We start from the raw sequence: 27652 nt of genomic DNA, 5'->3' as shown, positions 1-27652 counted from the left end.
CAAATAACAAGGCTATTTGGCTTGTGTGACTCAATTAATAGCCATCTATCCCATGGGCTTCTGCAGACACCTCAGCTCTTGTCCCAGGGGCCCCTCAGCTCAGCAGAACCTGTGAGGACGGAGGCTCCCTACTTTCTTAATGAGAAAAAAATGCATCAGAAGAAAGCAGCCCAACTGGTTGCTGAGCTGTGGAAAGTGATTAAACTGGGGGGGGGGGCACTTCTTTTAAAAAGCAGGTTGGGTGTGAGTGCGCAGGGTGTGGCCCCTGGATAATTAGCCACTCTGCTGGTAAGGCAGCCGCTGTGTCAGGTTTGCACCAGCTGTCCCTCCTCCTCCCTCCTCCCTCCTCCTCCCTCCTCCCTCCTCCTCCTCTCCCTCCGCCTCCCTGTTCCTTCTAGGTGTGTCTCTGGGCTTCCTGGTTGCCTGTCTCACTCCCAGCTCAGACGCCCACCAGAGAGGTCACCACTCTGCGGCCCCAGCGAGTCTGACCCAGCCCAGCCAAGTGCCTGCTATGGAAGCTGCAGATGCCTCCCCGAGCAACGGGGCCAGCCCGGAAGCCAAGGAGGCCCGCAGCCTGCCGGGCCCCACCGGCAGCCTGGAGAACGGGGCCAAGTCTGATAGTAAAGATGCCAAGACCACCAATGGGCATGGGCATGGCGGGGAGGCGGTTGAGGGCAAGAGCCTAGGCAGCGCCCTGAAGCCCGGGGAGGGGAAGAGCTCCCTGTTCTCGGGAAACGAGTGGCGGCGGCCCATTATCCAGTTTGTGGAGTCCGTGGATGACAAGGGCTCCAACTACTTCAGCATGGACTCCGGGGAAGGCAAGAGATCCCCCTATGCTGGGCTCCAGCTGGGGGCTGCCAAGAAGCCGCAGGTCACCTTTGCTGAGAAGGGGGAGCTGCGGAAGTCCATCTTCTCGGAGCCCCGCAAGCCTGCCCTGGCCGCAGCAGAGGCCGGCGAGGGCCGCAGGAGCAGCTACCTCCGGGCAGACCCGGGCGTCGTCCTGCGCTCCAAGCTGGGCTCCGAGGAGGTCCTGTGCGACTCCTGCATCGGCAACAAGCAGAAGGCTGTCAAGTCCTGTCTGGTGTGCCAGGCCTCCTTCTGCGAGCTGCACCTCAAGCCCCACCTGGAGGGCGCTGCCTTCCGCGACCACCAGCTGCTGGAGCCTATCGGGGACTTCGAGGCCCGCAAGTGCCCCCTGCACGGCAAGACCATGGAGCTCTTCTGCCAGACTGACCAGACCTGCATCTGCTACCTCTGTATGTTCCAGGAGCACAAGAATCACAGCACCGTGACAGTTGAGGAAGCCAAGGCTGAGAAGGAGGTAACTTACTCCGGGCCTTCCCTCCATTACCAATGTTGTCCCTCCACTTGATCTCCTCCACTGGGGTTCTTGAGGTTGAGGGCTGGACTCTCCACTGTCCCTGGCTCTTTTTTTGTCCCTGCATGCCCCCCGGCTGGGGGTCAAGGGCAGTTCCCCAATACTCCCAGGCCTCGGGAAACAGGCGCCTTTTCTAGATGAGCACACAGAGGCTCAGAAAAGATTGGGGTCTTGGCCAAGATAGTAGGATAAATTTAAAGCCAGATCAGAGGATCTGCACTCAGTCCTGGGCTCTGTGCCTGGCTGGGGTGTTTCTTCTTCTTCTTCTTCTTCTTCTTCTTCTTCTTCTTCTTCGAGAGAGAGAGAGAGAGAGAGAGAGAGAAAATTCTTAAAGTCTTTCTGAGCAGGACTGGCCCATGGAAAACGGGTCATGGGTGAGGAGGGCAGAATTTTGACTTTTGAATGCCCTTTCTGCTGGCTTTAGAGTTTGCATTTGCAGGACAGTGACTTACTGGTATTCCATCTGATCCCCCAGCCAGTTTCTTGAGTCCATCATTGGCCTTGTTTACCTTCCCTCATCTGGGCCCTGTATGCTTTGCGTGTGTAGTTGCATGTGGAATGTGCCTATTCCTGTAGGTGGACACTATTAGTAAGGATTGGTGTTTGTGTGTAGGTTGGTGTATACAAATGTGTGTGTGTGTTTTATATGCATGTGGGTGTTTATGTGCATATGTGGATATTTGCATATATTTGTATATGTGATATGTAAGTGTGTTTATAGGAGTTCCATATATGTGGTTATGCCTGTACTTCTACGGGGAGGAGCAGAGGCATGTGGAAGCTTGTAAACCTGGAGGAGGTGTTCTGGTTTAAAGGCTCAGCATTGGCAGCTGCTCCTTGCCCCCCCCAGATGCTGAGTTTTCTGTCTCCAACAGCAACACAGCTTTCAGTGCTGGTCCATGCAGGGGACCAACTTTCCTCAAGAGCTCCTCTACCCCTTGGAATGAGGCAGAACAGGGCCCCTCTATGCTCAGCCTTCCTACCCAGAAGCTTGTTGAGTACTCTCTCCGTTGCACCTCTCGCCCACACTCCTGGGCAGGGAGGGCTAAGTTAGAGATGGGAAAATACTCAAAGATGCTTTTCGGAAGCCCAGGAAGAAGTGTTCCCAGTTCCCACCCCAGCCTGGCTCCAAGCTTCACACTGAGAGACGGTGACGGAGCAGGTGCCATAGAACCCCCCTTTCAGAAGCTTACTTGAGACACCAGAACAGAACAAGGAGCAATCATCTTCATCTATAACAACCAAGAAGTTGCAAAGCCTTTGACTGGGTTTTAGGAGACCTGACTGAGTCCTGTTCCTGGTTTTCCCTTTAATCAGCTGTAAATGATTCCCTTCCGTTACCTGTCTTGGTTTCCCTCTATGTGAAAGCAAGACTTTGGACTAGATTGGTGGTTTCTCAATTACCCTCACGGACTCTTAGGAATCTTGGAAATGTCTTCGAGGCCTCGGGGATGAAGGGCTGGGGAAATTGGTGCCAGGAAGCTAGGGTTCCCGGTCTCCACATCTACCAGCAGCACACACTTTTATTTATCTGATTTATATGTAGGGTTTGTTCCCAAATTTCATCTGAACCAAGGGTATCACCACTGAAGAAAAGCCCAGGTGCCCTGGAAGACAGAGTCTTAGGCAGCTCTCCCCGAGGACCAGGAGCTCGGAGTTCACGTCCTGGTACTGGGGCCTCTGTAACGCTCAAAGGGGCAGTCCTTGAGGGCTCCCAATGTAGGTCAGAAGGCAGAGCTCAGGCACACAAACAAGTCTGGGGAGCATCTGCCCAGTCCCACAGAGGCAGCTGTAAGTAAATATTGAATCATAAAGGACAGAATGCCATGCTAAATGGAGTATTAGCAGTCTCATTCTCTACATCTTGTGGATTGGGAACAGGCCAGAGAAAAGACAGGATATGTCTAAGCTTGTAGAGTTTGAGGAGGAATCCTCTGAAGTTCTCTCCCAGTATTTGAGGGCAACCAAGGAAAAAAGCACTGAAGGGAGAGGATTCAGGGTATATGTGCTCTACAGGAGTTTTCAGAGGAGAAAGTGTGTGATCTATGGAAGTGATTTTAGTGGTGGGAGCTTCATGCGGTGTGTGTGTACTCATGTGTGTGTGTGTGTTTGTGCATATGTGTGTGTGCCATCAAAACACTTGTAGGCAGGAAGGAATGGTGCCAACCAGCCAGGAGAGTGAGATGGAGCAGAGAAGTGTGCCTAGGCTTGGCTCTGCTGGAATGTCAGATGCAGAGAACATTGGCACAGAGTTAGTGGGTTAATGGGTCAAAATGAACAAGCACATCCAGGCTGGCATCTTTTGGAGGAATGCCCTTCAGACCCAAACATCAGCCCACACATAGCTTTCTATAAGGAGCTCTGTCCAGAACCTGCTATATAGGTCAGTTGGTGAAAACCCAGGTGAGGTCATCTCAGACCTATCTTGGTTAGCTACATGAGGCTGCAGATGACATGGGGCTGTGGGTGTTCATCTGCTGGGCTTTAGCTCTACCTACAGACTGAGTAGAGGCAGTGTTGGGGCAAGGTCATTTGATGTGTCAATGTGGCAATCCTTCCTATGGTGGACCCAAGGTCAGAAGGTTTTTAATTCTATTCTAAATATCACAAGGGGTCCCACAGATATCACCTAGTCCACCACCTCGGCCTCTGGCCATTTCCCAGGCTAGATTAGGCTGAGGGGATTACACTGTACATATACATCCTTTCCTGTGGGTCATGGCCATTCCTTCTGTGTATCCTGAGGCCCTCTTGCTGCATTGAGTTAGGATGGGTTCCCTCCTGGCAAATGGCTGCCTGATTGGGGACAGCCTGCCTGGCTTCTGTACCTACCAGTGGCCCTACCTGTTTAGGATCCAAGCTGGGCTCTGGGTTGGCAGCAGGGCAAACCACATGCGAGAAGCACTTAGCCTGAGCATTATTCTGGAGGCATGAGCTCCTGGCTCCTCAGTGTGGCTCAGACTCAGCACCTCGGCTACTCTTCTCACTCCATCACTGGGCTCAGTGTGCCTCTCTCACCATGCTCTATAGCTCTGCTTCTCACCTCATTGCCGATTCCTTTGCGAAGGCTGAGCTGCCAGGCTGCTGGGCGTGGGAAGTCACTGGTCCTTCAGCCTTGAACGCTGTGCTGGGGTATGCAAAAAAGCTCTTTGGACAGGTCATGGTGACTGGGGTTTAGGAAGAGAAGCGGGCTAGAGGCCTGAGGTGTGAGGTGTGATGGAGGTGGCTAGCATCACTTTTCTCAGGAAAGCTTGGGGGAAAACTCTTGCTCTGTGACAGGGAGGGTAAGAGAAAGAGGTGAGATGATCTTTACGGGTGCTGAGGGGGAAACAAAATAAAAGAGGTTTTGAGACAGATGGGAAGGGTGGATAGTGCAGGCGAATGGGCAAGAGAGATACCAGTCTTTGTGGAGCATGTCTGTGTGCCCAGAACTGGCCTGGGTATTTAGGTGGTCACTCCTGAGAACAGTTCCACCTGGTATGGATTACCGCACCACTTTTACAGATGAGACAATAGGCTCAAAGACGTCAAGAGAGTTACAGTACTGGGGTGGGGCAGTGCTGGGGTTCAAACTGTCAGTGTGGCTGCAGGCCAGGCTGTTTCCTCTCTATCATTTCAAACTTTATTTTTGTGGGGCTGGAAGGCTTCCCTTGGAGTCGCTGAGTCCAGTGGCTTCTAAAAGCCAACCTCTGACCTGCACTGCCTGATGAATTGTTAAGACACGGATCCCTGGGAGGTTCAGAGTCAGGGGGTCTGAGCCTGGGAACTTTGTTTTTAAGGCCTTCATGGGGATTCTAATGTGTTGTCAGGTTGGTAATCAGGGATCTAGTTTAACTTCACGAGGAGGAGACCAGGCCTGGGGGAGTGGGGTGACTTCCTCAAGAGCCATAGCTTATCTAGAGATGACCTGGGTGATGTTCTCACCGCATCTTTTCCCTTTGCTGTCCTAACACCCGAAGAAGCAGAAGGAAGGGTAAGCCCTGATTGGGCAGACTCATCATGGGTCTGTTGACATCTGAGTGGAAACGGGGAAGTCTATCTAGCCTTTCAGATTCTTATCCAAATAATTAGCATCTGTCTGAGAGTACAAATTTGGCAATTAACTGGCTCATTTGGCAAATGTCACAGCCAGTGTCTCATGTGTTTAATTCGGCCAGAGAGAGATCATGGCCTGATCCACAATCTCCCCTTCCATGGGGACAGTTCAAGCACACACATCCAGGTGAATGTTCAGGTGTGTCTGCACCTGAAGGCCCATCCAGGCCCAGGCGCCACCAGCTGCTGCACCGCTCTCTGCTCTCACGGAGCCTGTGCTCCCCCCTGGCTGGAACGCTTCATGGTTGGGTGGCCTGTGCAGGGCCTGTCCTGGGTAGCAGAGCAAGAGGCAACCAGACGAGTTTGGAAGAGGGAACAAAGGAGGCATTTAGGGGCAGGCCTGGGCAGGGTGAAGAGAATGAAATGGGGAGTAAGAGGAAGTCAGAGGGAGGGGAGATAGGGAGCTGCAGGGAGCTGAGGCTCCGCCAGACATCACCTTCCAAGGGAGGAAGGAGAGAGGGAAGGAGAAAGCTGTGGTCTTCAGGGGCAATGAGGAAGACATGGGGAGGGGAGGGGGAACAAGAGAAAGAGGTAGAATCACCAAATTGCACTGCCTGCGAGGTAGAAAAGCCTGGGTGAGCTGAAGTAGCCCGAGTTAAGGGGAAGGACAGTGTCCTGGAAGATAGAATATAGCTTCAAAGTTAAGAGGCCACATAATAGAATCCCAGGGTTGTTGCTTCTTTCTAGCTGTGAGAATTCAGGCAAGCGATGCCATCTTTCTAGGCCTTGGTTTCTATACCTTTAAAATGGAGATAACACCACTTACTTTCACAGCAGTTGTACAGATTAAAGGAGAAATGCCTGGCACATAGTATATGCTCACTAATACAATTAGTGTTCTTTGTTTCCCTGCTGCAGGAGAACCCAATATCTTTGGAGCCTTATTACATTATATTGTTATCTACAGCCTGCCTTTTCCAGCATCGGTAGTTTCAAGAGGTAGATACTGGATACATTTCCAGAGGTCTCACTCAAACCCTCCTCATGCTAGAGGTGAGAAAGGACTATTCTAGCAGCACAGAGTTTCCAGTCTAATGTCCCACCAAGATCCCACTGTGTTCTGCAAGTGTGGTCTTGCAAGGTGTGCTGTGGGAGCAAGGCCCCTTCCGGGCTGTGTCCAACTCCCCTAATGTCCCAAAGAAACGAGACCAGCCTCTCAACCCCACTTTTCCACCCACTGCTGCAGACAGTGAGCTTCCATTTTTGACTCTGCCCTGCATGGTTCCCGACCAGCCACCTTGCCCTCCTCCCCTAGTCAATGGCAGACACCTCTCTGCACCTCCTGTATCCGCAGTCGTCCTCCCTCCCTCTTGCACAGGATGGGCTCTCAGAGGCCAACACTCTCTGCCCTTGGCCTAAACTAAACCTCATCCCTCAGCCTCCTTGGGAGGCAGTCCTCTTCCTGCCTCCAAGATGGAGTAACTGAGGCACAGAGAAATTTGTTACCTTGCTAAGACCATCTGCCTGGAGGGGATGGTAACTGGACTTAAGCCTTTGGATTCCCGGTCCTGTGCTCTGGGTAGGCTCCCTCCCGGATTCTCCACACTCATTCCATGGAAGAGTTGCCCTTTCCCCATCCCCATCAGGCCCAGGGTAGGAGTATATGTGTGTTTATTCTCTGCTTTCCTGTCTATCAGACCTTGTTTACAGGATGGTGCGGTGGAGGTGAGAAACTCAAGTGCCAATTCCTCCATTCCTGAGCTAAATTAGGACGTTCTCAGCTGCAGTGGGAGGGAAGCCTCCTGTTGTCCCATCAAACTTAGGCCAGCACAAGAGTTCTCTAGAGATGGACAGATCTCCTGGGACAGACCCATTGGCCAAGCCCTTTCTCTCAGCTCAGATCTGCCTATTAGGCCCAGACTGCTTGCGGCCTTTTAGGCCACTGACTCTGCCAACCTCAGTGCTCTGGGCTCTTGGGCTCTACCTCCTCCAACAGTGTGAGGGTTGAGTCTCTGCTGTCCGTGATGGGGCCAGGAGGTGGAGCCAGGGTTTCTGTGGGGGAGCTTGGCAGTGCCTGACCCTGGCCTTTTTCATCTTCTCCACCAGGCTCCCTGCTCTCTGGGCACCTTGTCATAATGCAGGAAAGCTCTCTGACCATCAGTCTCCTTTTCCAGGTGTCTGCAGCAGGTTCTCCCTCAGCACCCCTCAGCTAGGTGAAGTATTCAGGGGCTGTGACGTGAGGTGAAGTCCATACCCAGCTACTTAGCACTCCTTGGTGACGAAGCTCACATTCCTAACTGTCTGTGGCCCCTGCAGCTTGACAGTTCTTGTGGGTCCCCAGAGAGATGACTGGAGAAAGGGCTGCATTTAAAACCCAGTGTAGCAGGGCGGCCTGGTATACTCCAAGGCCTTCTCAGATGCCTTGGTCTTTCCATATCAGGTGGTGATCACCCACCTATCTTCCAAGCTGGAAGATGCTTTGAGAGCACTAGTGGGGAGCCCAGATGAACAGAAGAGGTGACTCCTGGCTTGCCTGTGTTGGCTTGGCCTTAGCTTCATTCCTCCCCTTTTGTCTCTGTTGTAGCTGCTTTTCAGAGTAAAGCAACTTTCCAAATGGAAAGGCAGTATTGACATGAGAGCTCATGTCCCAGCACAGTCCTGACAAACCCTTTTCCCTGCCCACCCCAGACCCCGATAGCCTGTGTTCTCCCCCAGGCGGAGGCCATTAGAAAGTCTCCTCCTCTTCTCTCATCCACCCATCACCACCTCACTCTCTAGCCTCTTTTCTGTCCTGCATCAAGTTTCTCTCTTGTCCAGACTGCAGACCGAATTCCCCTTTCCATAAACAGGTTTATAGCTGTGCCTGCCCGGACAGAGTCCCTGCCAGCAGCAAGCCCGGCTGCAGCTTGCAACAGAGGCCCCGAGTCATGCCAAAGAAATGCTATACACTGTCTCTGCCACGGGACACTCCCTGGGCTGGGCTGGGCTGGGTCTGCTTCCTGCCCTTAGCTTGAAAGAGGCCGGAGCTTTTCTCCCTCTTCCCCATGGCCCCCAGTCCATTGAGAGCAGTGGGAACCTCATAAATGGGTCTCCTTCCTGCTCACATTGGGTAGAGGGGCCTTACAGAGGTTTAGCCCTTTTAAAGATGTGTTTGGAATGTCCAACCCCAGAGGTCCGAGTTTACAGTGAGACAGTGTTTTTGGACCCTTGGCAGCTGGCATGGTGGCTGGTCTATCTGAGGTCCTGATGAGTGTCTGCTAATCCAGGGCTACATGCACGAGGAGTAAGCTGTGTTGAGTGTTCTCCTTGCGTGGACTCACTCCACGGTCCTTCCACCTCCTTCCTCTGACATCTCCTCCAACCCTGGCCCTTTCCCTGCAGACAGAGCTGTCATTGCAAAAGGAGCAGCTACAGCTCAAGATCATTGAGATTGAGGATGAAGCTGAGAAGTGGCAGAAGGAGAAGGACCGCATCAAGGTAAGTAGCCCCCAGGCCTCCCCCTTGCTGGGCTCCTACCCATCTGTCCTTCCTGGGAGGAGGCAGACCTCCTGTTTGAGGTTGCAGGCCCACCTTTCTATCCCACACTCTTTTTCTGAATTCTCCCACTTGCTTTGGCATTCCTACCAATTCGCCTTCTAAGTCTGGGCCAGGCATCCAGGTGGGATCTTGCCCATGACCTAACACTCGTTTTACACCATACCAGGAAATAAGCCCTAGAACAACCTGTTTTCCAATGTCCCCATTGTTTGTTTTGCTCACCAGACTATCCAGCCACCAAAATACTTGCCATTTCACTTTTATTTGTGCCAGTGTGACTAGATTTCTGTCTGGCATGGTTTGAATAATTACAAACCACAATCTGAAATTATTGACTCATGACCCTGGCCAGGTAAACATTCATCAATTCACTTTCTGAATGACGTTTGGTCCTGGTTGAGGTTTCTGTGAGCATGCTCTGATTCATGGGCAGCACTTGCGGGCCCACAGAGTTGCCCAAGTGTAGAATGGTGGTAGGGGAGGAGCCATGGATGGGTAAAAGGTGCACTTTCAAAGGCACCTGGCCATCTCTTTCAAAAATGACATCTCTCGATGACGTCTTGAGTGAGATTCTTGGCCAAACAGGCTTGCTGAGTTGGGACAGTAGAAATTCCCTGACTCTGTGTTGGGAACCTAAAGGTACACAGGGAGTAATTGAAAAATCCTAGGGAGGTTTTTAAATTATGGAAACCCTCCTTCCTCTATTCCTCACTCTGAACCTAGAGTTTCACCACCAATGAGAAAGCCGTCTTGGAGCAGAACTTTCGGGACCTGGTGCGGGACCTGGAGAAGCAGAAAGAGGAAGTGAGAGCTTCCCTGGAGCAGCGGGAGCAGGATGCTGTGGACCAGGTGAAGGTGATTGTGGATGCTCTGGACCAGAGGGCCAAGGTGCTGCACGAGGACAAGCAGACCAGGGAGCAGCTGCACAGCATCAGCGACTCGGTGCTGTTCCTACAGGTAACGAGCAACTCTTCCACCATTCAGTCCCTCGGCCCTCTCATCTACTTTCTCAGACCCTCGTTTATCACCCATCCCTCCTCCCATTTTCCCATTCAAGTTCCATTTCATCTATCCATTTAATTTTTCTACCTAAGCCATTTCCCTCCTTAAAGATGGCACACAAAGATCACCTTGTACCAACTTCAATTGATATGTACTAACAGTGCTCCAGGTGTAGCAGAAAAACATTAGGTGATTGATTAATGATGCCTACTTTGGCTAAGGGATAGTGGCATGTGTTGCATATTTGTTATCCTTGATCTTGTCCGTCCATCCATCCATCCACCCTTCTGTCTCCCAGAGAGTTTTGGGGTACCACTGCATGCCCAGCACTTTTATTAGGTGTTATGAAGAATAGAGAAATATAAGACATGGTTTCTGCCCTCAAGGAACCATACCTAGCTGGGAGGATAAGACATGTACAATTAGAGAACAATATATAAAAGTGTATAATTAAATGATAAAACCTGTGCTTCAGGAGGTAAGTGCCCGTGGAAGCTCCGAGAAGGGCAAGCCAGCTGGAGTACTCTAAGACAGCTTTGTGGAGGCAGTGGAATTTGAACTGGCTCTGGAAGGCCCATGAGGATTTGAGAAGAAATTGCATTTTTCTGTTGAAGGGGAAGAGAAAGGAGAAGTGCAAAAGTGTAGGGCAGAGCTGAGTGTGGCATGTAAAGGTGAAGACACCACCATGACGAGCACATGGTGCTCTAGTAATTTCTTGCATTTGTTAGGGGTCTTGGGCCCAAAGTCTTTACAGCTATGTCAAGACTAAACCCCTAAGATGAGCAGGATGTACCCAGTGTTGGCGGTGGGCACCATCGAGTCATGTTATTGTATCTGACTACAAGTGCTATCAGAAATGTTAGCATCTAGTGGATTTTAGTTAAACCTTTTCTTTTTACAGAAGAAGGAACTAGTGCCCAGTGAAGAGAAATGGGGCTAGTTAACAGTAAGCTGGCTCTAGAACCCAGTGCTGAGTCTTCCAGCTGGACTGTGACAGCCCCCCCCAAGAGCAGGGTCCCCCAAACTTCTAAAGACCTCAGTGGTTAATGGCTTTTTTTTTCTTGGTAGGAATTTGGTGCATTGATGAGCAATTACTCCCTCCCTCCTCCCCTGCCCACCTATCATGTTCTGCTGGAGGGGGAGGGCCTAGGGCAGTCACTTGGCAACTTCAAGGATGACCTGCTCAACGTGTGCATGCGTCATGTGGAGAAGATGTGCAAGGCAGACCTGAGCCGTAACTTCATTGAAAGGAACCACATGGAGAATGGTAGGTCCCCTTCTGTGGGCATCCCCCGAGGCATGGGCATTTTTCTCCCAGGTCAGTCCTTGCTGCCTGGTGCAGCTTGGCATCCACCAGCTGGCCCCTCAGTGTTCCCAGCCACCCATTGCACCTAAGGGGCTGGCACTAGGATTCATGGATTGTAGCCCTTTATTGCACTTGCTGCCAAAATTAGGCAGCCATTACAAGAGACTTCCAGAGAAGGGAGCATCTGGACACTGTCTGCCCAAATGTCTTGTCTCTGTGGTCATTTGTCAAACTCAGGGTTGGTCTCATTCAGATCTGCATCTGATTGTCAGGTCTAACTCAGCCGCTGTGTGGGTGCTGCTATTTGTAAGGGCCAGGCTCATGGCTTTTGCAGACTCTAGTAGGTGTGACCTAGAACTGCATCTGTGCTTGGCGGGAGGACGTGCCTGTCACCATGACTGTACTGGGTGGTGTTGAGCCCAGAGGCTGGATTTGGCCTGGTGGGCTGGGCTGGGGACAGTGGTACACAGCATGTCTTAGTGACTCACCAACTCTCCTGAAGTCAACTTCTTTTCTGAGTCCGGCTGCACCCCACAGAGGCCGAATGAATAAGCCCACAGAAAGTCTCTGAACCTGAGAAACTACCCTGTTAAGTCCTTTCCCACGAGTCCCAGCCCAGTCCCTTTAAGGCCTGAAGCCTGGACACTTTCTCCAAGGCCCAACCCGGTCCCCAGCCGAACACGAGCTTTGAAGACACAGCCTGATTGATGACTTCTGGCCCCAGCCACACCAGAGAAGTTGACCTCTGCCTTTGGTTTCCAGATGAAGCATATGGCTTTTTGGGGATATGAAGAGGGTAATAGTGTGTGGAAATGCCAGGGGTCAGCAGGGCACCTGTATATTTTGGCGATGACATCACACAATGTCCCTGTAAAACTGGGGGACATTCAGTTACATTTGAGGGCTGATAAGCCATTGCAGCAAGGCAATCCCTTGGCTTTAGGTGGCACTCAGGTCCTGAAATCCCCTTTCTAATGACAATATCAATGATACTAATGGTGATAGCTAGCAGAGATTGAGTGCTCCCTGTATGCTGGCTTTGTGTGAGCTCTTCACTTGCAGTATCTTATCTTCCCTGGTGGTTGTATTGCATTTCATAGACCAGAAGGCTGAAGGCTCAGAAAAGTAGTTTTTCAAGGAGTGCATGGTTAAATAGGGGCAATGGTTGGGTTTTATACTCTGCTACTCAATCTCCCATGCCTTCTCATCTGAGAAGCTGCTGCTGCTGGCCATGAAGAGGGCTTGGAGAGATAATCACAGTTTCTGTGGTATAAACCTGGGAGGAGCCTCTTGGCTGAGGTCTGGCGAGACCTGTGAGGATAGCCCTGTCCAGGTCCAGGGCCAGGCAGCCTGTGACTCTGAGGGACCCCCACCTCTGCTGCCTGCCATCTACCCACTACACCATTTTTAGGTCAGGATTGTATTGGCCATGGCCTCTGTGCAGGTGTGGCCCTGTGCCCTAAGCAAGGTGTACAGGGAGGTGGCTTCCGGGAGCAGAGATGGGTGTTTCTTATGTCAGCAACCCTGCACCTGTGCCTGGGGCCCTGGGCCTCCGTGTTGGTTTTTGTTGCTGCTACATTGTTGTTGGGAATGTGCTTGGCTGTAGGAGGCAGGGGATAAGTGGCCCATGAGTCAGACCTTGTGTTGCTGGTGAAAATAGGATTCTTCCATGAAGTCACAAGAAAAGCATTTTCAGAACCCACACATAGGAGGATGAGGTGTAATGGTAAGATTTATTAAAATAAAGAACTGTCCCCAGAGCCCAATGTTTCATCCACAACCAGATGGCTCAGCTCCTCCCACTGTGGAAGAGGTCCTAGGCCTGGTGAGCATCAGTGCCCACCAGGAGGGTCAGAATCCAGGATTGTAATGCCATCACCCTGGGCTCTGGTGGTCCAGCATAGTCTCTTTCCCGGCTGTGCTCCAGCTGGCATTGCTCAGCTGCACCCAGGCCTGTACTTGGGCCCATTTAGCTGCTGGGCCTGCACAACTGCTGCGGAGAGAGGGAGCATGCAAACAAAAGGGCAAAAACGTACTATGGAGAGGCCTTTGCTAAGCTTTGATTATCTTCCCTCGGGCTTGGGAAAGAGCAAGTTTTCTTTCAAACTAACCAATCTCTTTCCGAATCCTTTGGAGGCTTTGGCTGGGTCCTCCCCCTATTCAATCTAGTTTTCCCCCCAGGTTTTTCAGGCCACACTCCACCCTTTTCTGTAGCCATTTTGGCTTCTAGTGCACACACCCCAGTTTTGCTGCATCATCTAGTTTCTACTGCAGCTGAACTCCCTCCCACCCCCCGTCCCCCGTGCCATGCTGGCTTCTACCGCGCATGCCTCAGCAGAGGAATTTTCCCTTTACTGCTTATCCCTTTCCACCATAGTTCTGGGGGAATGTACTGGCTTTCCCCCATGGAGATTAGAAAGCTAGTTCTTCCTCCCTCCAGTGTCTGGGGATTGGAGTGGGGGGGAACAAAGGGATGTTAACCTGCTTGGCAGGGATTTAGCTATCCCCTGGGGTGTCTGAAGCCTTAACGTCCAAACTTAAGTCTGATTAGGTGTAACTTCCAGTCTGATTAAGTATCACTTCCAGACGCAATTAGGCCCAGCCAGTCTAGCTCCCTTCTCTTTTGTTAGCTCCTAGCTGCCTACTCTAACACATGGAGTGCCCATCCTCTCTTCCCTGAGGTCTGCCCACTCACCAGATCGGGTTTCATTCAAAGACCTGGGGGCTGAGGGATCCCAGGCCACCTTCATCTTGGGTTTAGGAAAGGGAAGGATGGGGGTGGCCCAATACCTAGGAGGACATTTGTTTGTCATGAAATGCCTACTGTGTGCCAGGGCCTGCTAGGCACAGGTGATGAAGGTAAAGAATGAGAGTCTGAGCCATTCATTCCTCCTCCTGCCCAGGATAGAGGGAGGTGGAAAGGGAAGTAGGAAAGTAGGAGATGGGGAAGTAACAAGAGAAAGGAATGGAGCAGAGGGCAGCTGGGGAAGGTAAGCACTGAGCCATAAATTTGTTTGAATATGGAGGTCTGATAGTAGGGGAGGGGTTGGGGGAGGAGTCAGTGTCCACTCTGAGAAACTCATCCTCTCTGCACACTTCTGCTCAATCCCTGGCCATGGAGACCAACCCCAGGACACCATTCCACCCCCTTGAGCTGCCAGCAGTGTCTGAGACAGAGCTAGGAAGTGAGGCAGGGCTCAAATCCCAAGTCTGTCCTGATTAGCCATGTGACATTGGACAAGTGATTTTACTCACCGTCTGAGCCTCAATTTCCTTATCTGCGGCATAGGGATGGATCTACATAGCAACCCAAGGCCTGATGTACGCACCAAATAAGAAATGGATATCATTGGCACCTTGTAAGCTGCAAAGTGCTGTGCATATGATCTTACAGGTCTGTCCAAGGGAGGGCAAAAGGCTCATGGCAGCCCCCCAACCCCAGGAGCTCAAGAGCAAAGGGGATGTGGGACAAGATGTTACTTTCTCTGAGGTTGGGAGCCTTGCCTTTCCCTATTCCAGACGGAGCTGTAGACTGACTTAGCCAAGCCCAGGGATGCCCCCACTGGGCTAGCTTCTCCTCCCTATACCCCCTCTGCTGACCCAACCTTGCTCCTTCCCAGGGGGTGATCATCGCTACATGAACAACTACACTAACAACTACACAAGCGAGTGGAGTGCGCCAGACACCATGAAGAGATACTCCATGTACCTCACACCCAAAGGTAAGGGACAGTGTCCTGCCACTCTGTGCAGGGACTCAGCCAGGTTCCCCCCAGGGTGAACCCACTGCCATCAGTTTGCCTCATATGGTCCTAGAATGTGCCTGTTGTCCTGATGTGATCATTAATTAACAAGACTTGCTCTCAGAAGCATCCTGGTTCAGATGACATATTATCCAGCACCCTGCTCCTCAGAAGCTTCCTTCCCCTGTGACACAGGCAGTCCCCACCCTTCCATTACCTCCACCCTGTGACCTTCCTTTTTTATTTCTTCGGAAAGATCACCTGGCTTCTAGACTCACCTGCTCCCGTCTGCCAGACCAAGATGCGTTTTGCTTCTGCTTAGGTTTTTGTAGTCCTGTGAGAAGGCTGACTCCTCTGGGATCATTCTGCTCTGCAGGGGCAGGGAGATTGCTGGTCCTCTGCATTTTCTGACCACTCCCTCGGTATGTGGGGGAGTGTACCATGCAGCCTGGCCCTCTCAGCCCTCCCGGAGGCCCTGGAGAGTCTGGCCTATAGGGGTGACAGCCTGGGAGGGGGTCTAGACCGGTGCCTGCAGGTCTTTGCTCTGTGGTGTCACATTCTTTGGCACCACCAACAAACCACAACAGTACCGTTACATAATTACATAAAGTGGGTGTGCCAGCCCCCCCCCCTGCCAGCCTCGGATGGGGGTGTGTGGGGGAGGGGAGTCTGGAGGAGCCCAGGGTGTGGGGAAAAGGCAGAAAGGACACATGAAGAAAGCACAAGGAACTGGGAGAGGGGAGCCTCAAGCCCTCAGCACTGAGTCACACACCCCAGGTGCATAGGCGGTGGGAGGGGCTGAGGGCATTGGGAGAGATGAGCTCAGTGGGGAGGAACCTGTGCTGCCCCACCCAGTCTGAAAACAATACCTGGACCTCTGGTGGAGGCCTGGCTAGACAGCTGGTGCCTGAGCCCTCACCCCCACATTCCTGGGCTGGGATGGCCAGTCCTGCCCCTGCCCTCCCCAGGGTTCTGCCCTGCGGGCTTAGTTCTGTGAGAACCTCTAAGCAGCCACCCCAGCGTCAATCACCCAGACCCTCTCTCTGTTGGCTCCCTCAGTCTTCTGAGGACCAGACCCTCCTGTGGCATCGAGCCCCCAGCTTGCCCCTGCTTTGCTGCCCTGCTCCATATAGGACAGGAGTGCAGCTCCGCTGTAGACTGCGAGGAGGGAGCGGAGTAGAGCTGAGGGACAGAGGGCAGAGTGCAGACTCACCAAGATGCCACCCGAGAGCCCCCTCAGAATCCCTGCCCAGGAAGAGCCAAAGCTGGACTCAAATGCTAGGAGACCTTCTAGTCCTGTCACTGTGAGCCAGGCTGTGACATTTGTAGGTGGAAGAAACTGGTTTATCCTGTGTCCCTGCCCCTGCACTGGGGACAGGAGAGAGGGGGAGATTTGCCTCTGGGAGCTCCCGGGCTCAAGCCAGAGAGAGGTAAGGAAAGAGCCAAGGAGAGTCAGCAAAATCAGGAAATAAAGGCCAACAAAGGGCCGCCAACTTGAGTCTGGGAGCTTAGTGGCAGTGGGATTGGGCAGTAAGGCTTCCCAGGAGAGGTCAGTCTCCAGGATCCCAGAAACAGGGAAGTATGCTCAGTAACGAGGGCGTGGCTGTGATGGTGGAGGGCACCAGGGCGAGAGGAGTAAGTAACTGCAAGTGCAGAGGTTTAGAGCAGGGGTTCCCAAACCTTTTACACAGGGGCCAGTTCACTGTCCCTCAGACCGTTGGAGGGCCGGACTATAAAAGAACTATGAACAAATCCCTATGCACACTGCACATATCTTATTTTAAAGTAAAAAAACAAAACAGGAAGAAATACAATATTTAAAATAAAGGACAAGTAAATTTAAATCAACAAACTGACCAGTATTTCAATGGGAACTATGGGCCTGCTTTTGGCTAATGAGATGGTCAATGTGCTCTTCTCACTGACCACCAATGAAAGAGGTGCCCCTTCTGGAAATGTGGCAGGGGCTGAATAAATGGCCTCAGGGGGCCACATGTGGCCCATGGCTGTAGTTTGGGGACCCTTGGTTTAGAGAAAGGACCAGCAGGTGCTGGGCCAGGTGGGCAGCAACTGAGAGGTGGTGGGGCAGGATAGGTGGGAGGGGAGGAGTCCATAGAAGGATGCTGGCACACACAGGGAGTGTGTTTTCTTGTTCTATAAAGTGGGGATATGTATCCTACTCTGCCACCCTCTTGAGATTGAGGTAAGAGCCTGAATTTGGGGTGGTGGTGGTAAGCACCTGTGCAGTACAAGGCTCCCTCCCTGGGGGAGGCACCTGGGTCATGTTCCTGGCGCTGGTTCATCAAGACCCTCCACTGGCCAAGGGCCCAGTGCCTCTGCTCAGTGCCTCATGGTTTCTACGGCCCTCCTTCCTCACAGGAGCCCCATTTCCTACCTCTGGGGTTTCAGTCGTACAGGGACTGGCTCAGGAGGGGAGCGTCACCTTTTCCAGCCTCTGGTGATCCTCAGAGCCCCCGAGTAGGGTAACTATATGTATCAGTCTGTCCAGGATTGTCCAGGGTTGCACCTGGTGTTCTTGGCATAATTATCAGTAGTACCCTTTCACTCTCAAAAGTGTCCCAGCCCTGATGGATAGCTTGGTTGATTAGAGCATTGTCCGGAAGCATAGAAGTTGCCAGTTTGATCAACGATCAGGGGACAGATCAATATTCCTCTCTCTCTCTTTCTTTCTGTTTCTCCCCCACCCTCTCTTTCTAAAACTAATAAAATAAACATTTTAAAAAGTGTACTGATATGGATGGTAAATTAAGTGACCACCTTATTCTGGACCCAAAGTTGCTGTCATAGTGGTGGAATCTAGGTCCTGGGACAGGCACTGGGAGCCATTTGGGAGCAAAGAATCTTACTTAACAACCCTTCAAGTCAAGTCAAGACCACAGGCTCCCTACTGAGCCAGACCCATCTGTCTATGATGACAGTCCCTTCTCCTTTGCTTCACAGTGGGGGCCAGGACATCATACCAGCCAGTGTCCCCCAGCCGCCTCTCCAAGGAAGTCAACCAGAAGAACTTCAATAATCTCTATGGCACCAAAGGTAAGGGGGTGGCTCAGCCCGAGGGGGAGCAGGAGGAAGGATTGGGTCATGTGTAAGGGGACCAGGCTCCCCAGTGTGAGGTGAATGTGGGGATCTGGGATGGGGTTGTGAGCTCTGAGATGGGTGGAGAGGGTCCTACTAAGCTTTAAGAGTGTGTGTGTGTGTGTGTGTGTGTGTGTGTATGCACGTTTGTGACATTGCTAGTTTGGCTGGAGGAAAGGCAGCCAGGCACCTCAGCATCACTGGAAATCCATGAGACCATGTGATCTTCTCCTTGAAGGAGGAGTCAGGGGGACTGGAACCTGGGGTTAGGTGTAGAGACTTCCCTCGGCGAGTATCAGAGCACGAGGAATCTTTACTGACTTGCGTACTTCCGCACTGTGAAGTTGTCCAGTGGTTAAGACAAAGTAGTGTAACCATAAATGGAAAGGCTGGCATGATATAGAATGGGCCCACCCCTGTAAATTAAGGAGATGTCATTGCCAGGTGAAGTGAGTGAGCAGCACGCCCTTAAGACTCAGAAGAGATTAAATGGGAGTAGGTGGCTGGCTTTCCCAGGGAGAGCTGCCATGTGCGGGGTCCCTCTTCCCAGTGTGCTGAGGTTACCATCATGCCAAGAGTAGGGCCATGAGCTCAGAGAGCCCCGGCTCTGCAAGGCCCTGGTTCCGTCTGGGGCTCTTGGTGCCTTCCAGCCATGTACTGAGAGGAAGGGGACCAGGCCCATCCCACCAGAGCCTCAACCTTGGACACATCAGAGGTCTGAAGAGGCAAGAAAGGGAGCGCTGGGGACACTCTTCAGTGAGCACAAGTCCTGGCAAACTGGAGGGTCAGGGGCACCGTGGACAGGGCAGGTCCAGCCCCTGTGTCTGGGATTGGATTCACATTGTGCCATCACATGCATGGCAGGCTGTGATATATGTGAGGGTAGAAGCTGGATCTGTCTTATTCACTGCTGCAACCCCAGGGCCCAGAAGAAGGGGCACAGGAAACATCTGTTAAAAGAAAGAGTGGACAAATGTAAGAGTGAATGAAAGGGCCAGGCTCATGTCCCGTTAGAGCCTGGGGTGGCTGTGCTGGCTGAAGCCATGCTACAGGGGCTTCCTGAGGACCCCAGGGGAGGGGCAACACCCTGGAGCAGGTAGACAGCTCCAGCTCGCCCTGCAGGCGGCAGTGGGAGAAGGTCTCTAGGACTGGGGACTCCTCATGAAGTGAGCTTGATGAGACCTCCCCAGTCCTGCTGGAAGGGAGGGGCCAGAGAAGGGGCCTGAGGACCCCTCACTGGAAGGCCCTGGTGGTGACACTGCTGTCCTGCACCGCCCCCACTGCCTCCTTTTCTTTAGACCACAGGGACACACTCACAGGTGGACATTTGCCAGCCCCTTCCACTGGTGAACAGAATTCCAGGAGTTGTATCAGCTGCCTGTGTCCCCAAGTTTTAGCATATGTTTATATTTATTTGTTCATCTGCTCATTCATTCATCTGTCAACCATACAATAAACAGCTTCTGGGGACCAGATGCGTGATGCTGGGCTGGATGGGCACATCCTCTGACCCATGGAGCCCAGTGGGGGAGACAGACAAAGGAACATGCAGCTACAACCCAGGGGCAAGGGGTGTGCGGCAAGGCAGGTCTGGGCTGAGGTACACACAGCCTTGGACAGATGACCTGGAAGCTGACTACTAAAGACCCAGTGCGTGACCTCGCTAAGAGTGTCAGTACATACAGACTACTCGGGCAGAGGACCTGGTCTGTGCAGAGAGCCTGGGGCGAGAGAGAGCCTGGTGTGTGTGAGGAACTCTGAGCCAGCCTGGGTGGATTGTGAGCAGTGGAGAAGAGGGGAGAGGGGAAGCCAGGAAGTGGAGACTGTGGTGAAGGCTGGGGGCAGCAGCGCTGTGGGTCAAGTATAATGGACTTTGAACTTCCATCTGATAACAGTGGACCTTTATTAGGTAAGGGACATGAGGGCACACTCTAGTTCAGAAGGACAACTTTGATAGCAAGAAAGATTGGCAAGAGGCATGAGTGGGCTCAGCATTATCCTGGCTTAAGACAGGGTGAGGGCTGGGGAGTCACAGAAACGGCCTCCTCCTGCTTCTGGCCTCTTTGCCAGACTGCCTGGCCTGACGCCCCTTTCCTGTCCTGCTAGGGAACTACACATCCCGGGTCTGGGAGTACTCCTCCACCATGCAGAGCTCTGACGACCTGCCTGTGGTCCAAGGCAACTCCTCCTTCTCCCTGAAAGGTGAGCTCTACGCCCCTTTGCTCTCCCCGCTTTTCCTGTCACCCACCAAGTCCTGAATGTGTCTCTGCTCCCTCGTGCATCAGTTCCTCGTGCATCAGTTCCTCGCCTTGAATCGGATCGAGCCTTGGGTTTAAAGCCAGAGAGCTGCTGCTGTCCGTGTCTTCACTGTCAAGGGTGCTGTGCCACAACAGCCCTTCTCAGAACTCGTTTCCTCACACGCTGTTCCCTGTGGAGGCTCTGTGACAACAGGCCTCGGTGTCAGGGAGATGAGGACACTCCACATCCTCTGCAACCCCACGCCGACACCCCTAGGGTGCTTCCGTCGGTCTGAACTCCCAAGCCTCCCTACTGCAGAAAGCTTATTTAACTTTGTTTCCCTGTGACTCCCAGCATTGTTGACTCTGTGACCCTGTGACCATATGGCCCCCGTCAAGCCTGTCAAAAAGCCAGAGTCCCATCCAGCTCCTTTGGGAAACGTGGGACTAGCTGATCTGTAAGGCCTCCAAGTCTAATTCTGCTCCCCAGGACTCTGACGAGGCTAAGTAATCAATACCTTCTGTTCCCTGGTCTGGAGTAATTTTGAAAGGAAATCCTGAGCCAAATCCCAGCTCACAGTGGGGCCCAGGGCCCTTGTGTCTCTTTGGAAATGACCAAGTGACAGCTCTGGAGGGTTGTGGTGGACGTAACCCAGTCTGTCTTCTGCCACCCAAATATCTGGTCTGGAAGAAAGGATAAGTGGGTTGGTGGGCTCAGGGAGAGGGAAGGGGCTGTGCAGGACAGGCAGACCCCAAACAGTGGTCCCTGAAGGTGGCTTTCTCATCCAGTTGTCTCTTCCTGCTGGGATACCTGCCTATGCCCAGGGCAGAGATTCTTGAAATAATCAGCCAAGTGAAGGAGAAGGGAATTTGGCGAGAGGGTCCCAGCTTGCAGGAACCCCTGGCAAACTGGGGTTATACTGGCCTCTCTGGCTTCTAACAGATCCCTCTCTGCTCTCTGGCCACCCAGCAGGTATGAGTTGGAGCTTTCATGTTTCTCAATATCTCTCCATCAGCCCACAGAGCCTCCTCTGTAGGCCTTGCCTTAGGAGAGCCCCTTAAATATATCATGTCCTTCAGGAATAGCCTAGGGACATCTGCTGTCACCTCCGTGCAGATAAGCTCACCGCATCCACTGGAATGGTCTTGGATGAGCGTTCTGGGCAAGGCTGCATGTTTGCAAGGAGAAGCCCTACCTGTGAGGACCGACCCCACCTGCAGCTAGTGCAGCAGCTCTGGGGGAGCAGAGGGCATGCTCCGGGGCGGGCTAGCTTTGAGCAAGGGCAGTGGAATGGCAACACCCCAGGGTGAGATGCGGTTCCCTGTGGCCCTCCTGAAACCAGCACTGTGCTGCTAATGCCTCTCTCTCTCCCAGCAGGCACTGGGAAATTCCCCTATCAGTTCACCACCTTGGGACAGGCCACCACAGACTTTTCCAAACCACTGGACACCAATTGTCTGTTAAAAACTAATTCTGGTACCTGTTTTTTTCCCCATCCCTCCCCTTTCTCTCCCACAGTGGGGCAGGTGGAACAGCCTGTGGGGCTCTCTGCCACTCCCAGGGCGTCCTGGTCCCTCCTCCCGAGTCCTCTGAAAGAGGAATGAATGCCCCCTGCCATCCCTGGCTCCCCCTCCCCCCACCCCCTTCCTCACCTCTCTTATGGTGGCTGACATGGGACTTCTTTCTGGGAATGGAGAAGTGAGACCCGAACCTCCCCTCTCTCAGCCTCCCACTCAGGACCAGCAGAGCCCTCTCTTTCTGAAGCTGTCCCATCCCCAGAGACAGGGAGGGACTTGGATTCTCTGTTTTGTCCCTGTCCCCTTGCCCGGTGCCAGCCCAGGGAACGACCCTGCCAGCTGTGCCTCAGGTGGTTTCTGGGCCTTTCCAGGTTATTGTTCCCAAGAGCAGTCCAGGACAGGGCTCCAGGTGGCCCAGGCCAAGGGCAGACCCTACTGACTTCCTGAGTTCCTCTGCATTCAGGTCACAGCTTTTCGTTTCCCAGGCACACTTCTTGTCCCTGCGGGCTGGTGGCAGGCAGACTGGGAGTGCTTTTCACAGTTCTGTGGCCCTCAGCTCCTCACAGATCTGACTGGGGAGGTGGGGAGGCAGGCCCAGGGTGCCCCACCCTGCGCCATGGCCCTCATACCCAGACAGCACCTGATTACACCAGGCCCCTTGGGCCTGCTGTCCTAACCCTGGAGCACAGCCACGTGGCAGATTACTGCCCCTCTCTAGGTCCCATTTTCCTGCTTCTGAAGCAGGAGAGAGGCAGCAGGACTGGGCAGGAGGAACACGAGGGTGAGTTTTGGAGTCCAGCAAAACCTGGGTTCAAATCCTGCTTATTAGCTGTGCAGTCAGGGCCAACTGCTGAGCTCACGGAAAGAGGGCTCAGTGGACATATGCAGAGTCCGACCTAGCCCAGTGCTTGGCACGAGTGGGGGCATACATGGGGAACACGATCCATGCAGCACTGGGAGATGGAGTGAGCACCTCCTGGTGGAATCCTGACAGGTTGTCCTTATAAAGAGGCTTTTCTGGGCTGTGGGAGGTGGGGTCAGGGGTGCGAGTCCTTGGGATGGCTGAGGGAAATCCCCATAGAGTGGTGTGATCCTGACTTGGATTTGGGGGCGACACTCTGCTGCTGCCTGGCCCAGCACACCTGGCCTGATCCTCCTCTGTCTGCCTTGGGGCCTCCTCCTCTGAGCAGCCTACCCAGGACTTCCCATGTGGGACCCCAGCTGCTGCACGCCTCTTCAGGGGTGGCTATACTTGGTAATGGGCTGGATGGAGCTTGGTGATGGCTTTGGAGATGGCACCTGCACCCTGGGGACCCTGACTGCCTGCCCTGCTTCCTCTGACTGGAACCCTCTTGTCTCCCCAGGATACCCCTCCCTCATGAGGAGCCAGAGCCCCAAGGCCCAGCCCCAGACTTGGAAATCGGGCAAGCAGACACTGCTGGTGAGTGAGGAGCCTCGGGAGAGCCTATGAGACCAGGCCTGTCCAGATTGCGCACTAAATGGGGCTCCCTGGGGAGAACCAGTCATCACTTGCCCAGGGCGTGTGGGAGGTGGTGTGTCTCTGGGCCAGGGGACGGTAGAAGGAGGCAGCAGTGGCCTGAACATGAATACAGAAAATGGTAGTAGAAGCCCAGGGGGCCTAGGTAAGCATGTGCTTTCTGACCTCAGTTTTATAATCTGTAAAATGGGCAGTGCTGTTTTTTGGGGGGGAACAATTGTTGGTTGCCTATGCTTGTTGAATGACAGCTTGGTGTCTGCCAGCTCTGGGAGAGTACAAGGAGACAGGCATCCTAGAGATGAGTCCCATGTCCTGGGACAGCACAGGGCGATACGGGAGACAGTGTGGTGAGGCAGTTTGCAAAGCAGGAGTAGATATGTTTAGGTTTTGGTAGCTAATGACGCCTAGGCAGAGACGTGGAAGAGCAGCAGAGACGGAAGCATGGCCTTGAGGTTCAGCCACCTGCTAGGTGTGGATCCTCACTGAGCTGCTCCCTCTTTAAGTCTGTTTCTTCATGTTTATTATGTGGTCTGAGATGAGGTGACTCCTATCACCCTGCAGCCCCAACATGCCTGAACCCTGCCCGAGACCTCAGTGACCAGGGACTGTCCACATGCCGGGCTGCCACCTCCATGAATGCTTCTCTCCCGACGGCCTGTGCCAGGCTCTGCTCAGGAGGTCAGCCAGCTGCCCTGGAATGTGGGCATCTGCTGAGGACCAGGGCTAGAGCCCCAGGATGCCAGTTGCCTTTGTGTTTGGAGGTCAGAACAGGAGGAGGTGATTTGATCTGGGCCACAAAGAGTGACTGAGGCTGACTGAGTTGGAGAGAATATTTAATTTTCTGGCAATTGGAGATAAGTGATTGTGTGTGTAATTTAGAGCTGGGCCCAGGGGCATCGCAGCAGCGGGAATGCAAAAAGCAGATACGGGGAGGAAATAGAGGCCTTCTGTTCCTAGGCTTGGTCCCTCTTCTCCCTACTACCTTCTCTCCCTCCCCCCGGAGTTGGCGTCTGAGCAGGGAAGGCTCATTGCCACCTCTGCTGTGTCCAGCTAGCGTCCAGTGCTGGGAGAACAGAGGGAGATGGTAGCAGGCCAAGAGGGCTGGCGGGGAGCCAGTCTCCTGAGACCTGGCCCCAGCCCTCTCACCAACTTGCCTTGTGACCTCGTGTGAGTCATTCTTCCTCTGTGCCTCAGTTTCCCCAACTGTAATATGAGTCAGAGGGCTGGTATGATTTCATAGCTCTCCCAACTTTCACTGCCTGTGACTGTGAGCTTGGGAGGAAGCAGGGATGGGCAGGGTAAGGGGAGAGCTCCCTGCCCAGATGCCACAGGGCTCTCTGTTTCTGCCCACCCGCCGCTCTGGGCTCCTAAAGACACCACTATTCACTGATTTGTGATCCATTTTATGGACTCAGCCTTCCTGAAAGAAAGGCTACAGCCATTGCAAGGTCTGTTCAGTTTGCTTTATCGAATGCTTTGGGGTCCAGGCTGGCACCTGAGGGTTGGGGGGCCTGGTCCAGACTCTGCCATGGAGTAGCTGCGTGGCTTCGCCTGTGTCATTCCCCTCCCGAGATCTCCATCTCTTCCTTTGTGTGACAGGTAGTTTCACTAAAGTCTAAGCTAAAGACAGCCCCGCATCCCACAGGGCCCTTCATCCTGCTGGGCACAAGACGTAGGCAAGGAGCTACCAGCACATACAAGTTTCTAGGCTGGCAAGACTAAGGGCGGGGCTGGGAGCACCCTTGATGTCTCCTGCATCGGGATCAGAGGGGAGTTTGCTGGGCTCAGTCTCTGAACCAGCTCAGGGACAAAGCCGCTCCTGGAGACTGTCCAGGGGTCGACGATGCTCACACAGGCAATCAGCAGCTAAACTGTGCTCCTCTGTTTCAGCCTGGAGGGCAGTTTCTCAGGGCCACGGTGAAGTGATTGGGAAGAGAGGGGAGAGCTGATTTTGTGAAATTGCTGCAGACTAATACACAGAGCTGGTGGGGGAGTTGTCACGGGCTCCGCCCTGAGGGACACTCCTTGAATCCTGATAAGGAGCCGGGATGGAAGGGGCGAAGGGGCTGGGGTGAGGCTCATGGTCTGGGTTGGACTGGGACCCCCCTTTTTACCCCCTCTCTCAGGGAGAATTATGCAAAGAGAGCAGAGCAAACACTTGGAGCCCTTGAGACTCAAGGAGTGGTTTGGAGAAATGGGTGGGGGAGGAGGGTAAACTCCGGAGCCAGACTGGAGTCCCAGCTTCTCTACCTGCTAGCTGGGTGACCTTGGACAAATTGCTTAGCTTCTTTTTGCCTTGATTTGTTCATCTATAAAATGAGTATGGTAGCAGCATCCCACTTAATTGGGTGGTTGTAGCAATTCCATGAGCCTATCTATATAAATAAACAGTGCTACACACATGGTTCTGTCGAGCACAAAGCATTGTGTCAGTGGGAGCTACAGTGGTGCTGCGAAGGCCTCCCTGATCAACAGAGAGAAAGTGTGATGATGGGCTGAGGTTCAAGCTCACCAACCAAGTGATGGAAACGAACTCTAATTAGGATTTTTATCCTGGAGACTCTGATAACGTTGGGGCCCAATCCTAATTAGAAGATAGAGGGAGCTTGCTGGTTAGGCTACAGGCCCATAGAATTGTTGGGGTTCAGCCCACTGCTGCTTCCTGGGGGAGGTCAAGGTGGGGTGGGTCTGGCTAGTAAGCTCCACTGCCATCTGCCTTCCCTAACCACTCTTGTTCCCTGCAGTCTCACTACCGGCCCTTCTACGTCAACAAAGGCAATGGGATTGGGTCCAACGAGGCCCCGTGAGTTCCAGACGAGTGGGAACGAGGCCCGCCACCCCTGCCCTCTAACGGACCCTGATGCTCTTGCGACTGTTCTCTTGGGTTGGAAGAAGACCAGTCCTGTGCTGCCCTCCCTCCGCCGCCTGCCAGCCCTCTCAGGGCTGTCCTGGTTTCCCTCCTCCTTCCCCGTTAGCCACACTCCATCCAGGCTGCTCCCCTGCTCCGAAGCTTCTAATGGTCACCATCTTTTGTTGTACTCAGAAGCCAAGCGCCAAAGGGGTAGGAGATAGATGGACTTTTCTTTCCTAACCCACTACCTAGTTCTTTAGTGGGAGCATTGGGGTTAACAACGGGAGCCCACCTAGAACCAGCCTGCCTCTTCCGCCATGTCCTTGCTGTCTTCAGACCTATTGGCTATTTCTCTCCAAGGACCCTTGCCCCATGATGAGGTCAGTAGGTGCTGGCTCAGACAGCTGTCATCACCCGTCCGCATGGGCCTGCATTTCTCTTCCCGGCAGTGTGGCCCCATCAGGAGAAGATTGGTTCTGTGTGCCCTGCTTCGGTCCTACCTACTAGTGCCCAGCCTGGCAGAAGCTGTACCCTTAGCTGCCACAGGGGGAAACTCCTCAGTGTGCTAGGATCTGCAGTCCCTGGGGGTGGGCTTTCCCGGCTGGCAGGAGGATCTTAGCCGACACATTCCTCTCTTCTACCTGCTAAGATAAGCAATTCCTTGGACATAACACCAGTGAAAACAGCGACTGGCCCAGCTTTCCTAGAGAAATATCATTTACCTATAGAATTTCATTAGTTTTAAAATTTTGAATTCTCCTGGCTGGCCCAAGTGTGGTTGGCTGGCAACTGCTAGTGCTCTTTCACAGGGTACCTTTCACTCTGCCCACCTTCACCCACTGGCCATCAGCCTCCCTCTTCCCTCTGACGGCCTCTACCTTCCCCGTTAGCCATACTCCATCCAGGGCTTGTAGCCTGCAGAGGGGGTAGACCAGGAGCAGCAATGTGGGCTCATTCTTCTTCTCACAGACCCCCTCCAGGCCTATGGGGGGCTACGGGGAGGCTGGGCTAGCTTGCAGGGGTAGGAGATGAAGAGAAGACATTCACCTCAGCCACCCCCCCCAAAATAAACCATCAATCCCCTTCTTTTGTGTTGAATGAGTGTTTCCCTTAGAGTCACCAGAGGGACTGGCTGCAGTTCTTCTGAACACACTTTTCACCTCCAATGAATGTGTGATCATCTTGCCTCTTTCCTCCTAAAGATGTGACTCTCTTGGGTCTCCCTTCTACCTTTCCCACCACCTGAGTCCCTCGGGAGCAGTGCGGGAGACTGCACCTTTCTGAGGCAGGCCTCGGTTAACAAGGAGCAGAAGGGAGGACAGCAGCTTGGGGTCCTGGGGTATGTTGACTGCTCGAGAGCTATGAGTGCTCAGACCCCTGGTCAACCTACTTCAGAGTCTCCAGAAGGAAGCAGGACCCAGGAATGGCCACTCACAGGCCAGAGTGCAGGC

At 53.2% G+C, this 27652-nt stretch overlaps 1 protein-coding gene across 3 annotated transcripts; it reads left to right on the top strand.

Moving 5' to 3' along the window:
- Positions 1-345: 345 nt before the first annotated feature.
- On the top strand, positions 346-27287 carry TRIM29 (tripartite motif containing 29). 3 transcript variants are annotated; one of them, XM_066246969.1, is made up of 10 exons: positions 346-1321; positions 8795-8890; positions 9674-9907; positions 11021-11219; positions 14879-14980; positions 17963-18055; positions 20204-20299; positions 21713-21811; positions 23217-23293; positions 26095-27287. In XM_066246969.1, the coding sequence occupies exons 1-10, from the start codon at positions 512-514 to the stop codon at positions 26155-26157; spliced, it is 1869 nt and encodes a 622-aa protein (XP_066103066.1). In that variant the 5' UTR covers positions 346-511; the 3' UTR covers positions 26158-27287. The 3 variants fall into 3 exon arrangements, with proteins under 3 accessions (XP_066103066.1, XP_066103078.1, XP_066103058.1); XM_066246961.1 differs by having other exon boundaries at positions 401-1321; positions 21710-21811; XM_066246981.1 differs by lacking the exon at positions 21713-21811 and having other exon boundaries at positions 348-1321.
- Positions 27288-27652: the final 365 nt, after the last annotated feature.

Source organism: Saccopteryx bilineata, chromosome 1, assembly GCF_036850765.1.
Source record: "Saccopteryx bilineata isolate mSacBil1 chromosome 1, mSacBil1_pri_phased_curated, whole genome shotgun sequence".
NCBI lineage: Eukaryota > Metazoa > Chordata > Mammalia > Chiroptera > Emballonuridae > Saccopteryx > Saccopteryx bilineata.
The sequence above is the reverse complement of the archived record's forward strand: the minus strand, read 5'-3'. Positions and strand labels throughout refer to the sequence as shown.

Bases quoted from the DNA above. Each gene is read 5' to 3' on its own strand.
- TRIM29 (XM_066246961.1), top strand. From the start codon at position 512: ATGGAAGCTGCAGATGCCTCCCCGAGCAACGGGGCCAGCCCGGAAGCC. The intron at 1,322-8,794 runs GTAACTTACTCC...CTTTCCCTGCAG, and splicing joins AAGCCAAGGCTGAGAAGGAG to ACAGAGCTGTCATTGCAAAA. The intron at 8,891-9,673 runs GTAAGTAGCCCC...CTCTGAACCTAG, and splicing joins AGGAGAAGGACCGCATCAAG to AGTTTCACCACCAATGAGAA.